Raw genomic sequence first — 27,758 nt, forward strand, 5'->3', positions numbered from 1 at the left:
CCGACCATGGCACCGCCTCTGCAGTTATATCGTCCAGCATAACCCCGGCCGCAAAGACCAAGTCTAACATGTGCCCTGCCTGGTGAGTGGGCAATGTAACAAATTGAGAGAGTCCCAGTGTCGCCATGGATGACACTAGGTCCATTGCCTGACTAGAGGCCGCATCATCAGCATGGACATTGAAGTCACCCAGGATCACAAGCCTTGGGTACTCCAATGCCCAGCCTATTGCAGCCTCAATCAGGGATGGTAAGGTGCTGGCTGGTGCGTTAGGCAGATGGTACACCAGCCAAATCGCCAAACCCTCTGCAACGTCCCATGCCAGACCGGCACATTTAATACCATTGATCTCTGGGGCTGGGAGAGCCCTAAAGGAGTAAGTCTCTCGTATGAATAGGGCCACCCCTCCCCCCACCCGCTGGTCCATGATTGGTGAAAGACTGAGTAGCCCAGGGGAAACATTTGGAAGAGAGCCACTGTGTCTCCCTCTCGCACCCAAGTCTCAGTCACGCAAGCCAGGTCCACATCCTGCTCGAGCAGAAACTCTCGGAGGACAGAGGTCTTATTATTTATAGACCTGGCATTGCATAACACCAATGACAGAGACGAGTCATTCAACCTGGCCCCACTCCCTTTCACTCTCGGGATGGGACACAGACCGGAAGGCGGTTGTGCACTATCTGGTCTCGGTCTCCTTCCCTTGTATCGTTGTCTGTTCCCACCGTCATACCTCTCCCTCCCCAGAAGTACTGGAATCCCCAGGCCAGTCATCTCCCACTGGTCTCTACTTCTGTCGTAGCCAATGCAGAGCACAACTCACACCCTGCAATTTATTAACTCCCCATTCCACTTCTCCTTGCCAGTCAATTCCCTTAACCTATCAACCTGCCAATTCTAAAGTTAACCAACCCAGTTAAAAACCCAACCCACAATCTCCCTTATAAATTAATTGGCTAAAATACTTAATTTAATTCTGATGGCTAATTATTAATTATAAAACCCAAACCTAACAGTAAAACACCCTTAATTAATTTGCCAAATATATATATATATATATTTATCTAAAGCCAATCAATCCACATAAATCTCTATAAATTAATTAACTAAAACAATTCAACATTTAGCAGATTAACAACTCAACTCAGTTATAAAACTGGCAGTTCGTAGATAGCTGGAGATAGTTGTTGTCACAAAATAAAGTGTTGTTGTGCTTCTATAATGCAGATGTCATGTAAAGTTCTCCTCAAATTGCGGTTTGTGCAAGAGCAGGGTCCCCAGTTTCTCAGATGTAATCGTGGGATAAAGTGCAGGGCTAGGTGCAGCAGTCGTGTAGCAAGGTATAGAGCGAGCAGAGGCCTGAGCTCAGCGATCCCCCTGCACAGCCTGGAAGACCCGGTGGGGGGTAGAGACCCCCCTCGTGCCCCCCCGCCAATATACTTGGTTGCAGTCAAAGCCAGCATGATCTGTTTTTATTGCAGTGCTGCTTAGAAGTACCTTAAGTTGTTGAGATAACTTTAGAAGAACTGACCTTACCGGTGGCCTTACTGAGCAGTTCCTGGAGATTTGTGAGGGAAGGAAGAGATGGAAAGGAAAGGGAGCTCAGCAGGGATGTGATGTCTTAAAATTCAGTCTCTGAAGATGCCATTTCCTCTGTGGGAAATTATCTCTGTAATCTGGAGATCAGTTGTAATTCTGGGAGACTCTTGGTCCCACCTGTAGATTGTAGAGTGAAAGGGGGTGGGAGTTGGAGAGTCACTGAAGGAGAAGGGAATTGGCAAAGTCTCACCCTTTGTTCGCTTATCTTTTTGATGGAATCTATACCCATAATATTCTGTAGTTTCTGTGATGGGACTAACATGACCATCTGTACCAGGAAACACTTGTGGAAGGAAACACTTTTTTTTAACGTTTCAAACAATTTTATTAAGATATTTCAGATGATCTCATATATGAAAGTAATATGGTTGAATGATTCATACAAAGGCTTACAAAATGTACATATAGTAACAGCTAGCTTCAAGAGTGAGTTGAATTATAATTGCTAACACAAGATATGGAGCTCTGCATATTAAGAATTCGTGTAAGCGTTACAGTAAAATATAAAGGAGACCTTTAGGAACTGAGTTAGTACCAATCATTTTAGAAATATATATAGAACATAAGAAGAACTTGGGGAGAAAGCAAACCATGAACATTTAGTAGAATCTGGGAAACCAGAAAAATACATACATAAAGATGAACACACATATTAAACAATATGAACCACTCCTGTGCCAATAAAAGGAAAAAGAGAGAATACCAGAATACCAGAAAACTAAAAGTAAAGCATAGACATTTGGAAAGAGGAGTAGGGAGGGATTTCTTGAGAGGTGATGTAATCAACAAAAGGAAACCACTTAGCAGAGGAGTTGGAGTATTGTAAATTAGATTGTATTTTCTCCATAATAAAATGCTCCCATACTTTAGAGAGCCAAGTTGTAACAGTAGGAGCCATAGATGCCTTCCAAAAAGAAGCGAACAACGCTTTAGCTGCCACCAACAAGCTAACAATTAGATTTTGTCGAGTTCTAGGGACAGACAGGGAGTCCCAGAAATTTAAAAAATAAGAGCAGGGTTGAAAGGAATCTGATAAGTTGTGATGCGATTAATCGTATATAAAATGTCAGTACAAAACTTTTTTATCACTGGGCATTCCCACCAACAGTGGGCAAATGCACCTGCTTGGCCACACTTCTTCCAGCAAAGCAGGAGGAAGATTTTGAGAAGCAAGCTATCCGAGCAAGAGTAAGATACCACCGATTCAGTATTTTAAATGATTGTAAACTGGTATTGATCACCAGTGAGAAGCATAGGGGAGAAGAATATATGTCAGCCCTCTGTTCTGGAGATAGGAAGAGATTGCAGTCTTGATGCCACAGCATCTGGTGTCCCAAACTTAGAACTATCCAGGCAGAGTAGAATGTTGTAAATTGTAGAGATAAGACCTTTGGTGTTGTGAGATGAGCATTGAAATAAGATTTCAAAGTCGGTAAGTGGAGAGCGGTGTATGGTACTAAGATCTAAAGTGCTGAAGGCATGGTTCAACTGTAAGTAGAAAAACCAGGGAACAGGTTGACCAGTTTTCTTTTCCAATATGGACTTCAAAAAGAGACCTGATGCACAGGAGACGTCTTTGATTCGAGAAATACATACTGTTTTCCATGCAAGAAGAATAGGGGAGGAGTATCCAGGAGGAAACCAAGTCTGGTTGGAGATGGAAGCGAATCTGGAAAAATCTAGAACCATGTTTACGGTGGGAGTCCCATACTTTGAAAATTGTGGCTAACATAGGATTTCTTTTGATTCCGTCAGGCCTATGTTTTGAGTCCATCCAAATTGAGTCTTGAGGGGAGAGTGGTAATAGAATAGAACTAATTGGTCTGGATCAATCAGCAGTGTCACCATAATGAGCCAATTTGACCACATTGGTTAATAATGCCATTCTATAATACAATGCTAAGTCAGGAACATTAAGGCCTCCATTGGAGCTGTGATGCCGTATGATATGAAAACCTACTCTTGGTTTTTTGTTGCTCCACAAAAAGGAAGTAAAAGCTGCTTGCCATTTGCGTAGAAGTGTCAAAGGTATGAATATTGGGATGGTGAGAAATAAGTATAGGACTTTTGGGAATGCAAAGGATTTCAGAAGATGTAGCCTGTCAGCAAAAGAAACAGCTAATTTATTCCATTTGATAAAGTCTGAACAGATTTCTTGAAATTTCGTTTTGAAATTAAAGTGAAGTAGTTGTGAGAGGTCATTGGGCAGTTGGATGCCCAAGTGCGGAATAGAAGTCTGAGACCATTGGAATGAGTAGTGTTGTCGGAGGAAAACCTCAGCTGAAGCAAGTAAGTTCAGAGGAAGGATATTCAATTTGGATTGATTGATTTGCAGACCCGACACTAGGCAGAAGGAAGACAATAAATCTTGAAGAGGAGGTAGAGATGATTCAGGATTGGATATATACAGCAACACATCATTTGCGAACATGTTGAGTTTCGGGTTATGGGTGCCACAATTGACTCCTTGTATGTTATCGTTGTTTCTTATCAGTGTTGCCAGAGGTTCAATTGCTAACACAAATAGAGATAGAGACAGAGGGCAGCCTTGCCTCGTTCCCCGTTGCAAGTTGAAAGCGCCCGATGATTGACTATTTATCAAAGGAAACACTTTTAAGAGGGATGGTAGATACTGCTGTCTACCAGCTATGATCTTCCATGCCAAACATATATTGAGCTGGGTGGATTGAGTTAATGCAGATTCTCAGTTACTGAACTTGAGGAAAAACTCATGATTATCTGAAGATGGAACATTACTCATGGAGCTGGGGTGAAAACAAAATGCCTCTGCTGATGATAAACATGGTTAGGGTTTTCAACTCTGGGTTGGGAAATTCCTAGAGATTTGTGAGGGCATGGTTTGGGGAGCAAAGGAAATTCAGCAGGAATGTGATGCCATAATCTAAATTCCAAAGTAGCCTGGTGTATCCTCCAGGAGGACTCACTTCTGTGGTTGAGATCAGTTGTAATTCTGGAAGGCCCAATTCTAGAGGTTGGCAACCTACATGCGACTCTTGTGGAATTGAGAAGGTTTAGGCCCCAGAAAGTAAACCAATATATAATTGCCACTGAGCAGATGATTTCCAAGAATGGGCAATAGGGTTGCCAAGTCCAATTAAAGAAAAATCTGGGGACTTTGGGGGCGGAGCCAGGAGACTTTGGGGGCGGAGCCAGGAGACATTGGGGGTGGAACCAGGAACAAGGATGTGACAAGCATAATTGAACTCCAAGGGAGTTCTGGCCATCACATTTAAAGGGACAGCTCACCTTTTTAAATGCCTTTCTTCCATAGGAAATAATTAAGGATAGGGGCACCATCTTTTGGGGCTCATAGAATTGGACCCTCTGGTCCAATCGTTTTGAAACTTGGGGGGTATTTTGGGGAGAGGCACTAGATGCTATACTAAAAATTTGGTGCCTCTACCTCAAAAAATAGCTCCCCCAGAGCCCCCAATACCCACGGATCAATTCCTTATTATTCCCTATGGGAATTGTTCTCCATAGGGAATAATAGAGTGCCTAGTAGACATTTCCCTCCCCCCCACACACACGCTTTCTAAAGGGGGGGAGGGCCTCCATACCAGGGAATCCCCCCTCCCTCTCTCACACACACAAATACTTACCAGATCTTCTTCCACTCTTGCTTTGAAAACGAAAGCAAAGAAAGGGAGGGGCCGTTCTCCGAAGCCCTTCCTGTTTCCTCCTTCCTGCCCAGCCTTAAAGGGGCAGCCGTTTTACAAACTGCTCAGGAGCTCAATACCCTACAGGTATGTTCTCCCCCCCTCCCCCCCACCCCCCGCTTCCCGATTTCTGGAGACCGGGGGATGAAGCTGCAAAACCAGAAGTCTCCCGCCAAAGCGGGGTGGTTGGGAAGCCTAATGGGCAAACTGTATTGCCCTGTCACATTTATCAAAGATTAACTCAGTGAAAAGTTCCCCACACTATACATGCAGGCAATACAAAGCCAACTTAATGAAGTTTTCTGGAAATGTAATTTCCCTTGCATTGTTTTTGCAGTTCTTACAGTATTTAGAAAATAGCAACTATTTTTTAAGGCTATGCTTTTCTGTTCCTGATAAATATCATCCAATAACAATGTTCTTGGGACAGAAAATGGGCTATCAGAGATGGCAGACTGATCCAGACAGTTTCATTTCTTTTAGCTTTATTAGTTTTTAGATAACCTCTAAAATGAAGTTTGCCTCATGTAAATATATTAATTCCCCTCCACCGTCACCTGCAATTGATTTTTCTGTGCAGTCTTAAGAAATGGCCTTGTGAATTAATTATCAAAACAGGGTAGCTAATAGAACAAAGTAGAAGTCAAGTTCCACCTTTAAGACTAACAAAGTTTTATTCAGAATGTAAACTTTCGTGTGCTCTAAGCACACTTCATCAGACGTGGAATCAGGTACAGTGAGCAGAGTTACATATAGCTGGTAGGCAGTGGTTTAGAATGCAAAATGGCACAAATTTAAAGTCCAATGATGGAATAGTACCCATATAGTTATCAATAAAGGAAGCCACAGCCTTCAGTTTGTAAGACCTGAGCAAGGCTGTTAACGATTGTGTATTTTAGAGGTCATTAATTCATAGGGTTGCCATAAATTTCAAGCAGCTTGGTGGCCTGTAACAGACAGGGTATCGTTGTGTTGGAAAAGTGTTGTGGAAGGAATGCAAGATAGAAGGGTAGGAAATAGGATCGAGAGGCTGGAAATTCTAGAAGGGCAGGAAATAGGACCGAGAGGCTGGAAATTCTATAATCAAAATCCCTTGCTTTTGAAAAGCACAGTTACCAGGTACATGGGGGCCAGGATCTGTTCAGGATTGTGATGTGAGGAGGGTGATTAAGCCTCCTTCCGCATACTGCTTTCCCCACCTGAAATGTGAAGCCTGTGAAGCCACTACTAACAGCAGTCCTGTTATCTCACAACACCTAGATAAGGAGCAGTCTTGCACTGTATCTAGCTGCACCAAAGATCTATGTCCTTTTCTGCACCAAAGATCTATGAACTTCTACTACTCCATCTCTGTGCCTGTCCCTTTTTTCCTCTCCTGCAAGACCACCCTTTCTGGACCAAGCCATGCTGTCTTTTCCCAGAGTGTGATGCAGAGCACCCCTGGCCTCCCCTCAAGGGTTAATGTGAATACTGACAGGCCTAGTTCATCCTGCAGGTGTTTGAGTCCAGTTTTACTATAGAGTTTTGCCTAAAAACTAGAGCACTGCTGAGCAACATCATTTGGGGGCATTTGCAGGTGGTGTTTTCTCCTGCTGGCCAGCTGGCCAGTGGCAGGGAGAAACCTGCAAAAGCGGAGCTGGAGGGCCTTGCAACCCTACCCTCACCTTATGTTTCTGGGCCAAAAACTTATACTTCAGCTAAGGCCCAGAAGAAGAGAAACTATCTAAGATCCTGATGAACTAAAGAGTTAAACTATAACCTGCTTGAATTGCAATTGTGAGCAACATAGATGTCACCAGAGCTTTGGCCCTTGACTTTGGAATTTAAGGTTTGTTCTATCTAATGCAGGTTCTAAGAGTGTTAGACAGTTAAGCTGGTTTATCTTATTTTCTTGCTGCATGATTTAGAAAAATGTGTTGGATGTTTAATAAATGTTCCTAATTGAATCTGAAATAAACTTTATAAAATCTTTTAAAAATAAACAATGGTCTGATCACTTGTGTGCAACTGCCCTGGGGACCCACCAGGTTCAGATTTGAGCTCCAGAGTTTTAGCCAGAGGGGATATAGAGGAACTGTGTAAACTGTTCCTGTTATGTAAACTGTGGGAAATGCACAAATTAACTCTCAAGAAGTCCTCTGGTGCTGTGGTATGATCCTGCAAAATATGAATCTTGGTTAGGTGACATGGAAGCAGATGGGATGTGCATTCTGAAGTTCCTAGCTCTTCATCCTTTCTGCTTTCTGAGACCCTGCACAATGGTCAGCCTGAAGCATGGCAATAATGGTAAAGGTGGAGTGATGTGTGGACACCCAAAAACTGACTGCTAGATGCTACATTAGGGGCCAGAATCTGAGAAAAAGACCTATCCATCATCCATCCATCAGAAGGATAAGCCAAGCCAAGGCAATTTACAAGAAATTGTAAGAAAAGAGGAACTCATAAAATGAAGCTGATTATAGTTTAGATAATATTTTAAAATCAGTATGCTCTCAACATGGATCACATAGTACTTGAGTTGCAGGTAGTTGGTTGCACATCCACAGTTGCTGCATCACACTGAGTATTCAGAAGAAAAGCAACTGCAAGTCTGCATAACTGAATTGGTCACTGGGACAAAAAATTCTGGGGGTTATGTGAACTCTTGTGTTCTCAGGCTTGAGCAAACATGTATTTTAGCTGACCCAATTTCTATATGTTCTCTATAGCAGTATGCACTTTTTTCCTGTTAGATTTGAAACAAGGGGGATACTTTAAGCTTCTGGAGATTTTTTGCTGTTCCCAACGAGCATATAAATACAGTGGCCTAAATGCAAACATTCACGATGGTCACCATGGCAGCTATCATCCTTGTACTGTTTTATTAATTGATTTTCTACTAGTGTGTAGATTTCTAAAAATTTTAACCTAATTCTAATATGTCTGGTCACTAAGGAAAATTCTGAAGCTTGGAGATGGAAAACTATCTTTGTCAATACCACCAGCAAGCACGTTTTACACACACACACACACACAAGGGTGTCTCTTGCATTTCTGCAGAAACTTCATGAAACCATTATTGTCTAATTTCTAGCTACCATCACTTAAAAATATTCTAGGGATTTTACAACATGTCACTATTGACGAGTATATTCTCATTGACCTGAATGGTGGATGCATAACTCTTACACAGTTTCCACTCATTACAGTGAGCTTCAAGCAAACGTTTCTTTATTAAGTTCACGTACATACTCTTACTCAGTTTTACTGCTATTGAGGTGCTTACAGTATCACAATTGATAAAAGCAAAAGAACTGGACAGAAACATTAAAAGAATAATGTTAAAAGTTTAATTATGCTATCCCAAGCAGAGTTACAGCTTTCCAAGAATGGCACTGTAGGAGGGAAAAGTCCATTAAAATAGCAATAGATAAAAATAGCAGTGTTATAAATAAACAAGATCAAATCTGGCGGCAGTAAGAATTCAATCAGTAAAGCCAAGCGGTAAAGCCACAAGGCAGAAGCTGTAAAATCCATGCAGGGCTAATAAACCAAGAAGCAGTTACATATACAAGGTAGTGATTAATTAATTGCACCCCCATTCAGAATAAAGAGGCGGACAAGAATGTTGGGGAAAACGGGACACTTTATTAAAAAACAACATGGCAAGGTAAACATTAATAGGATGAGCCCTGGGGTCTTCTCCTGACCCCGCCAAGTCCAACAAAGGGCGAGCCACCCTGTCCCCAGTCCTAGCCAAACAACTGTGGCTAGAACCGGGCTGGCCGACCACACATGCCCTTCCCTTGATCCCACCCCGATCACCAGAAGGAGGCAACCAAGGGGAGGCATGAAATCTGATCCGTATTCCATGACATTGAGCCGTAAAGCCCATCTGCCTTTCCTACGGATCGCCTGCCCAACACAGGTTCATAGGCCTGGGTGCTCACCGGCAAGGTCTAAACCCCTTGCTCATTCCGCCAAGTGACCAATTACCTAGATCCCTACAGCCACATCACTACTTGCAGTACAAGGTAGGCGAAAAACACCCGATCAACAGCCAATCAGGTGAGAGTGAAAAAATTCCTACCTGGCCCCTAATAAGGCGACCGGTGTACTACTGCAGTGTGGGTGGGTGGGCCAAAAGCTCCCCAAAACTGCGTGAGGAGAGGCAGGGCCGAGGCTACTTATAGCCTCTCCCCCACTCACCAGCAAAATACCCGAATGCCCAGGAAATGCCGCCTCATGCATCCTCCGGGGATGCAAAGGCTGGCCCCGCAGCGCGCAGCCGCTTTCACGGCGTGGCCAGGGCGGGGCCGAACTGTTAGTGAGAACAAGTATTTTTTTTCATTGGTGCCTAAAATGAAATTTTAAATAAATAAACTAACAATAAAGGCAAATACTAGCAGGGAGGAGTTCCAAAATAAAAGTGCCATTACAGAGAAGGTCCTATGCCTATGGCTGTCTGCCATAGTGATGGCACACTAAGTGGGGGCTCTGATGATTAGCAGAGTTTGTATAAATTCAAACAGGAAAAGAATTCTCAGACTATTTAGAGCTTTAAAAACAATGACCAGAACAATAAGTTATACTTAGAAATACATCAGCAGCCAGTGTGGCTGCTTCGGGACAGCTCCTTCAGGATATATGTCCATTTGCAGATGTGTTCATGATGTGTTTACACTAACTGAAATTTCTAAATCTTCAACTGTGGTAATATGTGCAGCACACTTCAGTAACCAAGTCTGAATATGATCAGACCATGAGTAGTTATAGACAAATATTACTTATCAAGAAAGAAAACAACTAGTGATCAATCAAAGTTGGTTGGATGTTCCGTATGGTACCAGCGATGGACATGAATGGTCATCTGCAGCAGTAGATCTGATAGGCCACACAAGCCACAAACTTTATTGTAATGATTTGAATTGATATATGTGTGTTCCTTTAATTGTTACCATTGCAGTAGAGAAAGGGGGGTGAAAGAGATGGAATGAGTGAGTGAGGTGGTTGATTGGATGGAGTTGAGTGTGTGGATGGATGGTTGAGTGTGTGGATGGAGCTAAGAAGTATGTGTGAAGAAAGAGAGAGAGAGAAGTCAGTCAGCAGTAAACTCTCAGCAGAGTGACAGCAGTTAACGGTCAGTTGTGGTCTACGGAATCTGAGAAGCAGTCTTCTGATTTGAATCCTATACTAGTGCTATGAAAGGCATTACAATTCTTGGGGGGGGGAGTAGAATACTTTAGAGGAACTAGATAGAGAGCAAAACCCTAATATTATCAGAATATCATAGGAGAGTAAGAGACAGAAGCTGACATAAAGTTGAGTTGGGGAGAGAAAGGAGGCTTTGAGAGCGAGGAGTGTGTGAAGTGAAAGAGTGACACCTCAGTCAGAAGTTATTATTATTCACTGAAGAATTAAGCTATAAACATCTTGAAACCAAAACACATTGTACAAATAAAGTTTTATTTTGTTTTATATTAACCTGGAATCCTATGATTTTATTAAGAGTCTTAATCTCAGGGCCACATAGTCCTATGAAGAAGATTTAGAGCTTGGGGACAATTCAGTTGGGAATGTTAAATAAAGTGTTTGGAATTAAATTCCTGCCGGCAGCATTACATACATTAAGAGGGACGTTGTGCCACTTACCTTTCAGGAAAAGTGCAAACCTGTCCAGACTGACTCTTTGTTATCTGATTAGCATTACTATCAGCCAACAACACCTCCGTCTTGTCTGGATTGTGCTTTAATTAACTGGCCCTTATCCTGCCCATAACTGCCTCCTGGTGTCTTTTAAGGACTCTCAGTATCTCACCTCACTCTGCTGAAAATGAAAAATACAGCTGACTGTTATCAGAGTGCTGAGCAAACTTCTATCTAAACCTCTAGATGACTTCTACAAGTGATTTCTTATAGTGTCACATAATATTGTGGGCCCCCACAGGAGCAGTCCACTTTTGCCACTGTGCAGTACTCAGGTAGGACCAGAAACATGGAACATGGTGAACATGATACTCATCACCAGCAATCAGTCCAGAAATACCATGACAGATAATACTGAAAGCCTCTGAAAGTTCTAGTAAAATCCAGGTGTTCATGCTGTCTCAGTAGAGTGACTGTTTCAGTTTCAAAATCAATCTAAAGCCATATTGAAATAAGTCTGCACAATCAATTTCCTCCAAGAAAGCCATGAATTAACCAAACACTGCTTCTTATAGCACCTTGTCCAAATAGGTGGTATTTGTAACCAATATTTAAACTATATTTAAAACCATTAGGATCAAAAGGCAGACTTCTTTAGAAGATGTCATGCCCCCGATGACTGTAAAGCAACTTCGGTGAAGCATTCAATCTTCTGGCCTCAACTGTGTCATGTCAAACTGAATTATGTCATTGTAGCCAAGGGTTATAGAAGTTGTGGGGAGAGTGTCTCTTCTGCTCTGAATAGATTTTTCCAGAAGGTCCAGTGAAAATGTGATTTCATGCTAAGAAGCATAAGTAGGGACCAATTTTTCCTATCCAGCACACTAGACACTTTTTATATGAAACCTAACTTTGTATTTGTTTCATAGCTATGCTTGGAGAGGGGGGCAGAACAGTAATTGTGGCATTAATTCATGAGATGACAAATACCTATTAAGATTTTGTAGTTACTTCTGAAAGCTCCCTTGGTATATGTTTCCATCCCAGACTAGAGAATTAGAGTCGCAGAAGGCCACTTAAGTCTGTTAGACCATGAACTTTAGATTGAGTCGGCTGTTTGAATGTGTGTGTGTCTTGAGTTTTCCAATCTATGCTGTGCCTTATGATCAGTCAGAGTTGCATTTGAACTAAGTGTTGTTTCCCACCTATGATGCTGATGTGCATGTCAGGGGAGAGAAGAAATAGGATGCTGTCAATAGAGGAATCAGCAGGGAATCTGGAAAGCTAGATGCTTGCTTGCACCGTGGAAAACTCATGAGCCCATTTTCTTCCAACAGTTCTTTCTTCCCATGGCTAAAAATTATACTATTTTTGTGGCTTAGTTATATTTACTTGTTGGGTATTACAAAGTCCATTTTTATTATGCTATGCTTAGATAAATAGTCTAGTATATATCTCAAATTAAAATATCTAAAAACTTGGGCCACAATTTAGCCACAGAACTAGGTAGCTTGGATCCCATTGATTTCAGTAGGCTGAAGCTAGGGTTGCCAAGTATGCTGTGTTCTGCAGTGTGGGACTTTTGCATGCAAGTTTCTGCACGTGCAACGCAATGATGTCACCCGGAAGCAACATCCCCATGCGGCCACTCTAGGTGTTTCTGGGAAAACTATATGGTTTTCCCAGATGTTCTAGCCATTTGGGAGGGGGAAACTCTATGGTATCTATTGTACCATAGAGCTTTCCCTCTCAAATGGCTAGAGTGTCCAAGAAATGAGTTTTCCCGGAAATGCATAGAGCGGCCGTGCAGGGACATGGCCAGTGCGATGACATCACTTCTGGGTGCAATCATCACACCGGCGACGTAGGAAGAGATTCCCCCTGCTGGCCCAATGTGGGCCAATGGGTTGGGAACCTTCAGCCTACCGGGGGCTTAGCAGCCCTAGCTGAAGCACATCTAAACTTTTGCTCTAAATCGTTGTCTTCAAGAAGTAGACATCAAGAAGGACTCATCATTGATATTACTGTCCAATATTGTCCCATTCTATGAAATTGTTTGATTTTTTTTTTAAAAAAACCCTGTTTATTTAACTTGCTATAATGTTAGTGCTTGCTGTCATCTTTGCCTATTTTGTTCTTTTGATTAACTGATTGCTGTATGAATTTGCAATAAGGATCAATTAGCAGTTTATTAAATTGGAAAGAATATGTGAGTGTGGATATAAATAAATTGCAATATATAAAGGGTTGTGACCTTTGCATATCTTTCAGAGCCGTTAGATGAACTGAAGATCAGAAGCCACAGCACTGAACCACTACCAAAGCTGGAAAACAAAGAAAGAGGAGGTCACCATGGGACATCTTCCTCCAGAGAGCCAATAAAAGCTCAGGAATGGGATGGGACACCAGGACCACCAGTTGTGTCCAGTAGACTTGGAAGGTCTTCAGTCAGTCCAACAATGCTGGCAGGAAATAACAGCTCGGGTAAGTGGGATTTACCCCAGCACAGAATAAATATATATGGATCAGATGCTATGGAACTTTTACAACATTACCTACTCTTCATCTATAACTGATACCAATGTTACAGAACAGAATATTTCCTCTAGTAACTTTAGAACAACCTAAAAGAAATGCATCAAAAGTAAATGATTTTATGTTTAAATTTTGCTAAACTTGATCGTTCCAGACTCTTTAAATTCATCACATCTTATAGGAAGAACTATTTAATGCCTGACAATGATAATAAGGCCCCATTCTGAAAGCAACAGAGCTTAGGTTTCTTATAGTGTTGTCCCAAGCAGAGTCGCACATTTCTAAGTGCATTAAAGTCAATGGACGAAAGGATGTGAGCCTTAGGATCATACATGTTTCTGCAAGGATATATAGTACAGTAACTTCTTATATGAGAGGAGACTGGATTAAACTGTTGTAAGAATTACTTTAATATTTTATCTGATAAAATCTGTTCTTTTAAGAAGAAGAAGAAGAATTGCAGATTTATACCCCGCCCTTCTCTCTGAATCAGAGACTCAGAGCGGCTTACAATCTCCTATATCTTCTCCCCCCACAACAGACACCCTGTGAGGTGGGTGGGGCTGAGAGGGCTCTCACAGCAGCTGCCCTTTCAAGGACAACCTCTGCCAGAGCTATGGCTGACCCAAGGCCATTCCAGCAGGTGCAAGTGGAGGAGTGGGGAATCAAACCCGGTTCTCCCAGATAAGAGTCCACTGACTTAACCACTACACCAAACTGGCTCACTGAGCAGTTAGTTCCATAACTTTTTTTAGTCTACATCATTGAATCGTAATGCTTGTTGAAAGAACATGTCCTTTCTGGGTTTCTTCTGATTGTAAAAACAAGCTGTTTACTACTAGACACCTTGTATTGATTGGTATAACAGACAATTGTATAAACTGGTTGCCATTTCCTAGGACCAGGGTGGTAAAAGAGGCAGCAAAGCTATTTTTTAATAATGTTTTTCTGTTGCTTGTAAATTAAATTGGTTCTTGCTATAATATAGACAAACAGTCTGTGTGTTTTTTAATAATGCTGACACTGAACAACAGACTTCACAAATAAATATATACCAATTCACATTCAAACCCCATTTATTTTCTCTCCATTATCATGTGTCTGGATTCATGGCTGTATGGTGAAATATTACTGTGAACTGAGGAATAAGTGGGAAACAGTCCTAGTGATTCCTGTGGTTTTGACATATCTAAAAAGCAAACTTTGATCATAGAAATTGTTGGCATCCTCAGTGCATAGGTCATGAAAGCATGAGTCTGTGAAGCTAAGTACCCACATACAGGGAAACATGGAGAAAAGACTGCTTGCTAGCTATCTTGGTGTGGTAGGCAGAGTGACAGAAGTAGACAAGAGAACACTTGCTCAGCCATAAAGATCAGTGGGTGAGCTGGAGCTAATAATGGATATAAAAAGAGGTGGGATGTATGCTACTTCAAGTTCTTTAGAAAAAGAACAAGGTAGGGTTGCCAAGTCCAATTTAAGAAATATCTGGGGACTTTGGGGGTGGAGCCGGGAGACTTTGGGGGTGGAGCCAGGAGACATTAGGGGTGGAGCCAAGATCAAGGCTGTGACAAACATAATTGAACTCCAAAGGGAGTTTTGGCCCTCATATTTAAAGGGACGGCACACTTTTTCAATTCCTCCCTTCCATAGGAAATAATGAAGGATAGGGGCACCTTCTTTTGGGGCTCATAGAATTGGACCCCCTGGTCCAATCTTTTTGAAACTTGGGGGTTATTTTGGGGAGAGGCACTAGATGCTATACTGAAAATTTGGTGCCTCTACCTCAAAAAACAGCCCCCTCCTGAGCCCCAGATACCCGTGGATCAATTCTCTATGATTTTCTATGGGAATAAATCTCCATAGGGAATAACAGAGTTCCCAGCAGACCTTTCCCTCCCCTCCCCTTCCCTTTCTGAGGACCCTGAAGGGGGGGCTCCAAACCAGGGGATCCCCTGCCCCCACCTGGGACTGGCAACCCTAGGGAGGGAAGGGAAGGGAGCGGGCGAAGGGGAGTGGGGCCAATCACCTGCCTGGCTGGGCTTGGATTGGCAACATTCAAGGGCGGGCCGTCGTAGACCTTCGGGATGGAGTCTTGGGGAGGGGGCATCAGGATCCAGCCAGCCATGCTGCGAGCAAGGAAGAGGCTCTGCCTGGTGGTAGGGTCTCCTCGGGAGGAGAGAGAGGGGGGGATGCCCGGGGAAGGGGTTGGGAGCGCGCTAGGATGGGGGCTGCTGCACTTCTCTCGAGCTCTGGCACCTTCCCCCCACCCCCGACGGCTCTTTCCCTCCCGTCCCCTGCCCTCTTTGCCATTTGGGCTCGTCCTGATCGAGAGGCGAACTACACCAAACTGGCAGGGACTCCTCGGGAGTCTACACCAAACTGGCAGGGACTCCTCGGGAGGAGAGAGAGGGACTGTCTCTTTGGCGGCACGCTGGGCAGGGGCGCTCCTGCTGGGCCGTGTGTGTGTGTGCTGCCCTTCTCCGGAGCTCCTGCACATTGGCCTCCCCCGCCCCCACCGCGAAGGCTCCCTTCCTCCCGTCCCCTTCCCTCCTTGCCTTTTGGGGCCTTCTTGATTGAGAGGCCAGCGGGCTCCTGAGCGCCCCTCCAGCACGTCTGGGGGGAAGGAAAGGGGGGGTTGACCTTTGTGGCCGGCGGGGCCTTGGAGCGCAGCAGGGCGTGGAGGGGGGGAGGAGCCAGCCAGCAGGTGCCCGGGCCGTGCTGCACTCGAGGCACAGCCTGTGCCTGGCGGTAGGGTCTCCTCGGGAGGAGCGAGAGGGGCTCCTTCCCGCACCATTTCCTGAGGAAGGGCTTGGGGTAGGGTTGCCGTTTCCCCCCTTCCCCCCCCCCCCGCTTCCGTTTTTTGGGGGAGCAGGGGAAGAGGCTGGAAATCCTGGGGTCCCCCGCCAGGGCGGGAGGATTGGGAAGCCTAGAACAAGGTCAAGTGTAAGAAATAATAAATATCATGGCCTTTTTTGTAGCAGGAACTCCATTGCATATTAGGCCACAGACCCCTGATATAGCCAATCTTCCAAGAGCTTACAGGGCTCTTAGTATAGGGCCTACTGGTTACATCAGGGGTATAGGGACTGGTTACATCAGTAAAGGCCTGCTCGTTACATCAGGGGTATGTGGCCTAATATGTAAAGAAGTTCCTGCTACAAAAAAGCCCTGATAAATATGCAGTCTGGGTTTTACTATGGCTAAAGCCCTGTTTAGACAATGAATGGAAGGGAAATGGATTGCTGGAACAGGTCCAGAGCTCAGCCTCTGCATTAAGTGAAAAGTCCAGGCAGACCAAGATATGCATAAGTTGTTCTGTGTTTGAGAACCATGCAAAAGGAAGACTACATATTTGTCTTTTGTTGAATTTATACAGGTTAGGGTAGGATGTGCTGCTGAAACTGCTTCTCTTCCCAGGCAATCGGTGTAGGAATGTATGAATGTGTATTTGTGTAGTGCATGGACAGGAAGTCCAAATTAATCTCATTTATTTTCCTGTTGTCATGTACTTTTATAGCAATTTTTACTCCATTTTATGCAATTTTGGCATTGTGTGCCATTTTCATGTTATTTGCCATACTTCCATGGAAATATACCTGTTGAATTTCATTCATATGCTCAGGGAAACAGATGGCCACAGAACTCATAAAAGCAATGAGAACTTTCAAATTGAACAAATTGTCATGAAATTTGGTAACACCCTTAATCCAGGATACATTAATGATTGTAAATAAAGGTTTAGCTTCTATAGTTATGTATTGCAAATGGAGGACCTGCAAAAACTTGTGGGGGGAATTTCATTTTCCCTGTATATCTTTCTCTACTATTTACTCTTTCCCTTCTAGCAGCCCCTACATCTTCTTCCCTGTTCCTGTTCCCTTCACTCTTTCCCATCCTGCCAACCAACCTACCCTTTATCTATATCCTTTTTAGTTAGATTTCATGTTTATTCCCCATTGGGGACACCCCAAAAAAGTTGACATCATTTTCCTTTCTTCCATTTTAGCCTCATAATAACCTTTTGAGATAGGTTAGGCTGAGAGTGTGTGACTGGCCCAAAGTGACCCAGTGACCCATATCAGAATGCGGATTCAAACCTGGATCTCTCAGATCCTAATCTGAAATTCTAACCACCACGCACCACACTGCCTTTCATGTGGTGACTGCTGTTGAATAATAATGAACAGCTGGGATTGCCAATGGTTGCTGTCAGGCTGGGCCCCAATTAGTCCTCTCTCAAAAGCCAGAACAGCCCTGGAAAGTGCCCTGCCTCCTCCTCCTGACTTTTGCAGACAGAAACCAAGGCTTCAATTGGCAATACTGTTGTAGTTGCCTAACAACAGCCACTGATGGCATTTGCTTCCTAAAATTATGGCTCTGCTTCTGTTATTTGGGCCAGTGGGGGGGGGGGCGGGTTTAGTCCCCTGTGTACTTTATTTTGTTTTTAGATTTCAGATTTTTCTGCAGTCTTGGGTCTTTTCTCAGGCTTGTAGAAAGATCTGTCTTGTCTGTTCATGGCTCCAACCTATAGAATTATGTATTCATAGATTTGACCACTGACAATTAGATAGACAGATATTATTGAATGGACAGTCACATCACACACACACACACACACACTCCAGTCTCCAAATACTGTTGCAGTACAGTCTCCAAGTACTGTTGCAGTGTTGGCAGCACACTGAATGCAAAAACAAAAGACAGAACTTTTATAGGCCAGCAAATGTTCAAGGTTTTCTGAGCCCTGTTACACACGAGAATGAGAACAGCAGATTGGTCCCATAAACAATGAAAAGCAAACTAGGTGAGGAAAAAGTAGCCAGTGTTGAACCAACTTCTTTTGTTTGTTATATAGTGCTACTCCTCTGCTGGTCCCAGAACACCAGAGACAAAATAGGTAAGGTGATGCATCCTGTTAAATTGATTTCTACTTAAAATAGAAGACTGAAAGCTTACACACACTCTCCAATGGAAGCTGATCTAGTGACAGGTAAGTGACACTGTTATGTTGTGTGTCAGTTCTGTTGCTGAGTGTGTATAAGCTTTTTTTCATGTAGTAGGCCCTTCTTGTACAAGGCAGTTGCAAAAACACAATACAGTGTATTTTCATTATTTGCATTACATCACAGGAAATGGATGACTGTTAAATGCAGGTTAAGGAATGTGAAGTGCATTGATTTCAGTGGGTTTGAGTGCACCTAATTCTGTGTTGGAATGTGCAAATAGTATAAAATCCTAAAGATTCAAATTACTACAGCCATGAACAAATCTTTTGTGTTTCAGATAGAGAATCGGTAAGGATGCTATTATCCACCTAAAAGAGAACAGGTTGAATGCAATTTGCATTCACCCTTAGCTAGGTGGAAGAGATAAAGTGAAAAGTAGCATGATCTCCAATTATCAAGAATGTCTGGAATTTACAAGCCTGTATAAGCAAACAGTAGTCTGTGAATGACCTGAGCAGAGCTGGCCCTGCCACTAGGCAAACTACATGATTGCCTAGGGTGCCAGCCTTCTGGGGGCACTGAATTGGGTGCCCCCATGTGACTTGGTGACATTATCAGTATGGGGGGGGGGCACCAGAAGTTTGCCTTGTCTAGGGTGCCGGACAGTCTAGGGCTGGCCATGGATCTGGGACAGTAACAAAATGGCCAAGGACTAAACTAAACAAGACTGTGTGGATTGTCATGAGATCTCCCATTTTAAAAAAAAATAAAAATGGCCATATGGTCTGAATTTTGAGGACCAGCTTATCTCTTTTCCATTCAGTTTTCCTGTTTTTAAGACGCTTCCCCTCCCATCCACTCCAGATGATATTAACCCTGTATGGAAGATCTGTATAATCCATGTATGTTACTTAGGAAAAATAGCAGGAGCAATGTTTCCTCTGTTTTTCCCCCTACTGAGCAGAGCAATTTGCATCCTACTGGAATCTTAAAATGGTCAGTGGGCAGTGGAAGACCCTGCATGGCTCCAAATTGCTGCTGTGCAGGGCTTTCTGCAATAATGGGCAGATGCTCATGCACAGAGCAAAGGAAAGGAAACACTGGTCAGGGGTGATTGAAATCAGAAAAACGTCAAGAAGAGAAAGGATTAAGTCTCTTTCAGTGCCATGGTCCCAATCCAATTTGTTATTAGTATTACCTTTCCAAAAATCTCAGGAAATCCATTTATGATTCTCTCATTATCTTGTCTAGTTTAGCTCTGAAATACTGTGGAATTGTTGGAACCATAAATACACTGGTTTTGTAAGTAATGCACGGGTTTCTATGACAAGATGGCAATGGACAGGTTAGTCCCATTTCTCCCTAGGAGTCACCAGTGGGAGCTGACAATGTTAATGGGAAGGACAGTTAATAACGGCAGTTAAGAGAGTTGAAGACAAAAGTTGAGAGGGAGTTGAGATGGAATCTGGTGGAGAGGGCGTTGAGAGGGACAGAAGTTGAGAAGGAGTGAAACTGTGAAGAAGAGCTGCTTAAAGCTGACTGAAGTCGGTTCAAGAGTTGAGTTGTTTGGATTTGGAACATAAGTGGTATAGTCAAGAATAACTATCTTTAAAGACTGTGATGAAGCTTAGTAAGAAAAATATTCAATAATGTATGCATTTCTTGATAAATCAGAGCCAACTTGGTGTAGTGGTTAAGAGCAGCAAACTCTAATCTGGAAAACCAGATTTGATTTCCCACTCCTCCCGTAAAGCCAGCTGGGTGACCTTGGGTCAGCCACAATTCTCTAAGGGCTGTTCTGTCAAGAGCAGTTCTTGAAGAGCTTTCAGCCCACCTACCTCACAGGGTGTCTGTTGTGGGGAGACGAAGAGATTGTAAAGCACTCTGAGACTCTTTCAGGTAGTAACTGGTGGGGTATAAAACCAGCTCTTCTTCAGAACTGACAATTTGAATGCTGCCTGAAAGATAACAGCAGGTTGATGGAATAACTGCTTTAAAGTAATATGTTCATATTGAATAATGATGGAATTATTAAAACAAAGTGCTATGAGAAAGAAAACTTTAGTGAAGCATCTAATTTTTAGAAGATAGTTGGTTTATCTAGTTTGGTGTTGTCAACCTTGACTAACAGCAGCTGTCCTGCATCTTAGGCAAAGAACTGTCTTTCCCATTACCTGTTTACCTGACAAGGGACTAAACTAATGCATTTTATCCCACCCTCCCTCCAAGGTGGTTAGGATGCCATACCTGGTTTCCCCTTCCCCTTTTTTCCCACACAACATTCTTAGGCAAGGCTGGAAGACAATGACTAGCCCAAGACTTCTATGGTCAGGGATCTGAGCTAAGGTCACCCTTATCTGGATGGTTCCAGGTAGCCTGATCTCATCACATCTTGGAAGCTAAACTAAGACCGTCAAGTTGCTATGCAGAGGCTGGCAATGGCAAAATTCACCTCTGTCTCTTGCCTTGAAAACTGTATGGTGTCACCTTGAGTTGGCTGCCATTTGATGGCACTTTCCACCACCACTCCCAGATATTAACCCAAAACTCTAATCACTGTCATTTATTATTTATTTATTACTTCACATGTCTATCCTGCCCTTCCCAGGTGGGCTATTTGGGGTCTTTTTCATCACTCATATGTGCTATATTACTAATCCCTAGCTCTTCCCTAATTTTATCTGTGTACACACTGCGATTGGTATTCTTAGATAATTATACTTCAAGAGTTGGGCATACTCTAGTTGCAGGCATGCCTGTATGAAACAAAACATAACAAAATTATCAATAGAACTGATTAGTGAGCTCTGTGATTGGTTAAATGTATTATGTATTCATATGTATTTTGTCATTAAAATACAATGAAAAATGTTTCTTGGATCTCGAAAGGCTAATCCCCCCCTTTCTCATAAGGAGATGCTAAACAAATTGTTGCGGCTCTCCTTTATGTACATAAAATAATACAATTGTACTAAGTGCAGTGTCCATGCAGTAGAGGCAAAGTAAAAGAACAGCAGCTGGAAGAGCTAATTTACCCCCTCAGTTGTGGACTGCATTTGGTATGTCATCACTACCACTTGTAGTGAGTTCCACTTGCCTACTTTGGATCAAGGATCCTGTGGAGCAGGATCATGGCAACTGATCAACCTAACAGCTTGGCTTTGCACAGCTGGTTCTAGTTTTCCACAGTGGGATACAGAGTGATCACATTGTCCCTCTTGTTATTTCTGCCATGAAAAGAGAAGGTGGGTAGCCATGCTCCCTTCCAAGTCCTCCATGCTGGGGCACAGCTGTGCATTTGTGTAGCCTGCAAGCCTATCTATCTGTTGATGAATCTATTTTTGATACTGTGCAGTACTGTTGAATTAAGTTCAATTATTCCCAACGTAGGTCATTAGACACTACATGTCAGGATACCGTGCTTTTGAAAGTAGGTTATTCCTCCTCTGAGACTGTAAATATTAAGGTCACCTTGGAAGTTCCGTTCATCATTGTATTTCATAGCTCTGTGGCATCCCCTCATCTTTCAGATAATTTCTCAGGGAAGTTTCTTCCCTGGTGGTTTCAAACATCTTCCATCAGAGGGCCTTTTAGAGGAATAGCTGTCAGTGGCTTTTACACGCAGCAGCCTTGAAAACATGCCAATGTTGTTTCAGTGAAGAACCACAGGAGGTGTGCAAAATGGGAGGCTTCAACCAACTTAACTCTAGCTACTTCAAAAAGCATTTTCTGGAAGGCTGCTGTCTACTGACATAAAGCACTTCTGCATTGCCACCTTCTGCTAGGAAGAGGCCCTACATTGCATTGTAGGATGTGTTTCAAATCATTTGGTGTCTTTTGTGATTTTATTTCAATTTCCTTAAAGCAGCAAATTTGACAGTTTGTCAAGACCTTTAGCAGTCAGGCAGAAAACCTTGCAAATAAAATAGTTGGTATACTTAATAAAGGTACTTAGAATTACAGAGGAACAATGCTTATATATTATTAATCTCTTCTGGTACAAATATTGACCAGAAAAGAATTCAAGAAATGTTTGGAGTTTGTCACCTCTGTAGACCAAACACAAGGAGAATAGCAAATAGGGTCTCTGCTTTCAAGCACTATGGAATTTTTCACATTCATTGTCAAGACTTGTGCCTTCTGTCCTGCTGGAAAATGCATAAAGTACATACAAATCTCATATTTGATTGAGTAACTTCTGTCATTTGCTCCATAGAGTTAGATTACTTGGTTAGCACCATCCATTCTCAATATCCTTGTGGCCTCTTCTGTATTCAAGTTAACTAACCTGAATGTGCAACATAGATGTGACTTTCAGGGACTTGCAAACTGTTAGGGAGTGGGATAGCACTGTTCAGCAGCAGCAGCAGAGTATGTCATGGGTGCTGGGGACCCTGCAGAGGAAGTTGAGTCTGACGAGGAAACTGTGCCCCTGCCACCTGCACCAGTGCCCCTGCCTCCTGCTGGAGAAGATCCCAGCCCCCCTGCCTCGCCCTCTCGGGTGGCTCGTGTGCGTGACCGCCTCCGGCAGGACCTCAGGGATCGGAGGAGGGCGGCACGCTCACAAGCAAGACGCTCCCTGAGCCCTGAGTTCTGAGAGGATTCTGGCCCTCCTAAGAGCAAGGATGCTTGAGTTATGACAGGATCCTCGCTGCCTCCCTGAGCCAGCAATTAGCCCAAACGGGCAACAGCCAGCAGAGGGCTATATAGCTGTGGGCTTTGGGAGGAGGCTTTGTGGAAGCAACTAGTCATCTCCCTGACATCCTAGCATCCACTCCGGCTTGACTTTGGTTCCTGACTCCCTAACTTTGGCTTTTGACTTCTGGACTCCCTGACCTCGGCTTCTGGACCTCGGACCTGCGATACTTGTACACTGATTTGGATTTGGCGCCTCAGACCCTCCTGCTTACTGGCTACAGACCTCGGACTGCCTCTGAACTTTGCCTGACCCGGCCCCAGCCGTGACAGAGTAGCAGTAGGAAGTCTCTAATAAAATTGCTTACAAGTTCAGTGTCTTTGGCACTGATAGATCTCTTTACTTCCTTGTGACCATCAATGAAGATAATAATAATAATAATAATAATAATAATAATAATAATACCTTTTATTTATATCCCGCCCTCCCCGCACAAGCAGGCTCAGGACGGCTCACAACATATAAGTGCAATACAATAAAATCATACATAGCAATAAAATCATCATAAATCAATTTACAGGTTACATTAAAATTAACATTAAGGTGCTAAAATAGATCTTTCATAAGTTAGTAGGAAAAGTTCAGTAGGGAAAAACATATACAGAGACACTATCTTGACTCGGTATGGGTGAAGGCTATTTTTTTTTCTTTTAAATTTTAAAGGATTTTTATTGAGAGAGAAAAAAAAGTTTACACACAAAGAATAAAAACAAATTAACACACACAAAAATAAAAATAAAACAAACACAAATACCACCAACACTGTCAAAAATACAAACACAAAACATTCAAGAACACATCAATGCGCAATACATTGAAAAACAGAGAGCATTCATACCACTTCAATGCGCAGTACATTCAAAACACAATAAACACAATAACACAATAATAAATCTAACAACTATACAACTACCCACTCAAACACACTAGGAGATGGAGAGGATTTGAAAGACAAAGAAAAAATATTGTTACTCCATGCCAAAACCTTTACTTTTAACCCATTTATATATAGGGTCCCAGGGGTGAAGGCTATTGTGAAGAGGTAGGTCTTACAGGCCCTGCGGAATTGGTCTAAACATCGCAGGGCCCGTACCTCCTCCGGGAGTTGATTCCACAGCAGTGGGGCCGCAATGGAGAAGGCCCGATCCCGGGTGGTCTTTAATCTGGCCTCCCTTGGCCCAGGGATATTCAGCTGGTGCTTTCCAGCTGACCTCAGCGCTCTCTGGGGCTCATATGGGGAGAGACAGTCCCTCAGGTAGGCGGGCCCTCGGCCATATAAGGCTTTAAAGATCATGACCAGCACCTTGTAACGGACTTGGTACACCACTGGCAGCCAGTACAGTCCGCGCAGCCCTGGCTGCATGTGCTCCCATCTTGGGAGCCCCAATAGCAACCTAGCCGCCGCGTTCTGCACCAGCTGCAACCGCCGAGTTCGGCACAAGGGCAGCCCCATGTAGAGGGCATTGCAGTAATCCAGTCTCGAGGTGACCGTAGCATGAATCACCGTTGCCAGGTTCCGGCGCTCCAGGAAGGGGGCCAACTGCTTTGCCCGACGGAGATGAAAAAACACGGACTTGGCAGTGGCCGCTATCTGTGCCTCCATTGATAATGAAGGCTCCAGAAGAACCCCCAAGCTCCTGACCCTGTGGGCCGCTTTCAGCGGCACACTGTCAAGAGCTGGCAAGGGGATTTCCCTTCCCGGGGCACCGCGGCCCAAGCAAAGGACCTCCGTCTTCGCTGGATTCAGCTTCAGCCCACTCAGCCTGAGCCAACCAGCCATGGCCTGCAATGCAAGGTCCAGGTTTTCTGGGACACAGTCAGGTCGGCCATCCATTAATAGATAGAGCTGGGTGTCATCTGCATATTGATGGCACCCAAGCCCAAACCTCCGAGCAATCTGGGCAAGGGGGCGCATGTAGATGTTAAACAACATCGGAGAGAGAACTGCCCCTTGTGGCACTCCACACACTAGTGGGTGCCTCCGGGACAGCTCTCCCCCAATTGCCACCCTTTGTCCCCGACGATCAAAGAAGGAGGAGAGCCACTGTAAGGCCGACCCCCTAATCCCTGCATCGGCGAGCCGGTGGGCCAGTAACCGATGGTCGACCGTGTCAAACGCAGCCGACAGGTCTAACAGCATCAGCACCGCCACGCTGCCTCGATCCAGATGCCGCTGGAGGTCATCCACCAAGGCGACCAGCACTGTCTCTGTCCCATGGCCTGGACGAAAGCCGGACTGGCAGGGGTCTAAGGCGGAAGTGTCATCCAAAAAACTCTGTAGCTGTAGCGCCACTGCCCTCTCAATAACTTTACCTAAAAATGGTAAGTTCGAGACCGGTCGGTAATTCGCCAATTCGGCCGGGTCTGCTGTACTTTTTTTTAGGAGGGGGCGGACCATAGCCTCTTTCAATGATGTTGGAAATTGCCCTTCCAAGAGGGAACTATTTATGATATCCCGTACAGGATATCTAAGTTCCCTCTGGCAAGATTTAATTAGCCAGGAGGGACACGAGTCAAGATCGCAAGTTGTAGGGCGCACAGTAGAGAGAATTCCGTTGACTTCCCCTAGGCTAAGTGTGTCAAAGTGGTCCAAGGTAAGATCAGAGGACAGGCACGGAGCCTCGGGTTCTTGTACTGCATCTAATGTGGCGGGAAGGTCCTGGCGGAGCGACGAGATTTTAACTGCAAAAAATTTCGCAAAACCCTCACAGCCTATTTCCAATTCCCTCATATTTGGTCTGCCTTGAGGCAGAGTGGTCAAATTCTCAACTATCTTAAATAATTATGCCGGGCGCGAATTTGCAGACGCAATCCTAGCCGCAAAGTAGTCTTTCTTTGCGGCTTTGACTGCCATCTCATAAAACTTCATAAACGTTCTGTAGGATGTTCTTGTCGCTTCGTCACGAGTATGCCACCACCGCCTCTCTAGTTGTCTGAGTCCCTGTTTCAGCTGGCGTAACTCCGAGGTGTACCACAGAGCCAGCCTATTACGGGGGCACAGAGGACGCCGGGGAGTGATTTCGTTGTTGGCCCTGGATAGCCTGCCATGCCAGGCCTCTACCAGGTCATCAAGGGAATCGCTAGGGGGCCAGGGATCCCGCAGAGCCATTTGGAACCGCTCCGGGTCCATCAGGCTCCGCGAGCGAGCCAAAATAGGCTCGCCGCCCATACAGGGTCGGGGCGGCGCACCCACACGAGCCTTGAGGGCCAGGTGATCCGACCATGGTACCGCTTCTACAGCGATATCGTCCACCAGAATCCCGGACGCAAAGATCAGGTCTAACATATGGCCGGCCTGATGCGTGGGAGTGGTAACAAATTGGGAGAGTCCCAGTGTCGCCATGGAAGACACTAGGTCCAGCGCCTGATTTGAGGCCATGTCATCCGCATGGACATTGAAGTCACCCAAGACCATAAGCCTTGGGAACTCCAATGCCCACCCTGCCACAGCCCCCATCAGGGCTGGTAAGGCGCTGGCCAGTGCATTAGGTGGATGGTACACCAGCCAGATCGCCAACCCCTCCCCCACATCCCATGCCAGACCGGCGCATTCCAGACCATTGATCCTTGGGGCCGGGAGAGCCCTGAAGGAGTAACCCTCCCGTATGAATAGCGCCACCCCTCCCCCCCGCCCGTTTGTCCGTGATTGGTGAAAGACCGAGTAGCCCGGGGGCGCCATCTGGGAGAGAGCCACCATCTCTCCATCACGCACCCAGGTCTCAGCCACGCAAGCCAGGTCCATATCCTGTTCAAGCAGGAATTCCCTGAGGATCGAGGTCTTATTATTTATGGACCTGGCATTACATAACACCAATGACGGAGACGGGCTTTCCCTCTTAGCCCCACTACCTGCCACCGTCGGGATGGGACGCAGGCCGGAAGGGGGCCGAGCACTGTTTTGTCTCCGCCTCCTTCCCATATAGTTCCATCTGCTCCCACCGTCATACCTTCCCCTCCCCATGAGCACTGGGATCCCCAGGCCAGACATCCACACTTATACCCGGTCCTTCACTAATACCAAGTTGGCTTCCTGCCCAGTTATATTGTCAAACTTTAACAACTTTAACCTCCTTACCCTCTTCTATCTCAAAATCCCAAAAATTGCCTAATCCTCTATTAATTTAATCCATAGTTATTTAAATTTAAGCCCCAGCCCTAAACTCCTTTAATTGATTAGCTAAAAAACTTTAAATTCCGTCTATAGCACATTAATAAATATACCCCCTGGTTTCAACCCCTCAATTTAATCTGCTAATAAATATATAAATGAATAACTCTTAATGCTAAACAATTAATGATATCTCTAATTAAATAACTAAAACAACTCCATCTCTTAGTTTCCGGCAATATAAATCCTTTATCTCAATAAGGAATGGGTATCCAAGCTGCCAGTTTGGGTAGTGATCCTACTGTTCTTAAAGTGCTAGTGCTCACAAGTTTATGGCCGGAGTTTCTGCAAATGCAGTCTGTTGTCCAAGGGCCCAATTCACTCCAACGGCTCAGGCAACCCAGGGGAAGTTGAAACTTCCTCTGTGTCCTCCCGAGCAGTCCGAGTTGAGCCCTTGCGAGTCCTGGACGAAGGGGGGTTCTAGTTCCCTTGTTGCTGCCTTGGGATGCAGTATGGTCCCCTGTACCCGGCTCACCAGTCTCCACATCCCAATCGCCCCGTACAGGGCC

General features: G+C 44.3%; 1 protein-coding gene across 6 annotated transcripts in view; it reads left to right on the forward strand.

The window, feature by feature from the left end:
* Positions 1–27,758, forward strand: part of NYAP2 (neuronal tyrosine-phosphorylated phosphoinositide-3-kinase adaptor 2) — a 234,010-nt gene that overhangs the window by 161,942 nt on the left and 44,310 nt on the right. For 4 of the 6 annotated variants that reach the window (XM_060242215.1, XM_060242213.1, XM_060242216.1 and 1 more), the window contains 2 exons: positions 13,173–13,385; positions 18,295–18,336. In XM_060242215.1, coding sequence (XP_060098198.1) covers positions 13,173–13,385; positions 18,295–18,336 — 255 coding nt within the window. The remainder of the gene's footprint in view (positions 1–13,172; positions 13,386–18,294; positions 18,337–27,758) is intronic. The other 2 variants (XM_060242217.1, XM_060242219.1) reach the window with 1 other exon arrangement.

Source organism: Heteronotia binoei, chromosome 6 (assembly GCF_032191835.1).
Source record: "Heteronotia binoei isolate CCM8104 ecotype False Entrance Well chromosome 6, APGP_CSIRO_Hbin_v1, whole genome shotgun sequence".
NCBI classification, from domain to species: domain Eukaryota; kingdom Metazoa; phylum Chordata; class Lepidosauria; order Squamata; family Gekkonidae; genus Heteronotia; species Heteronotia binoei.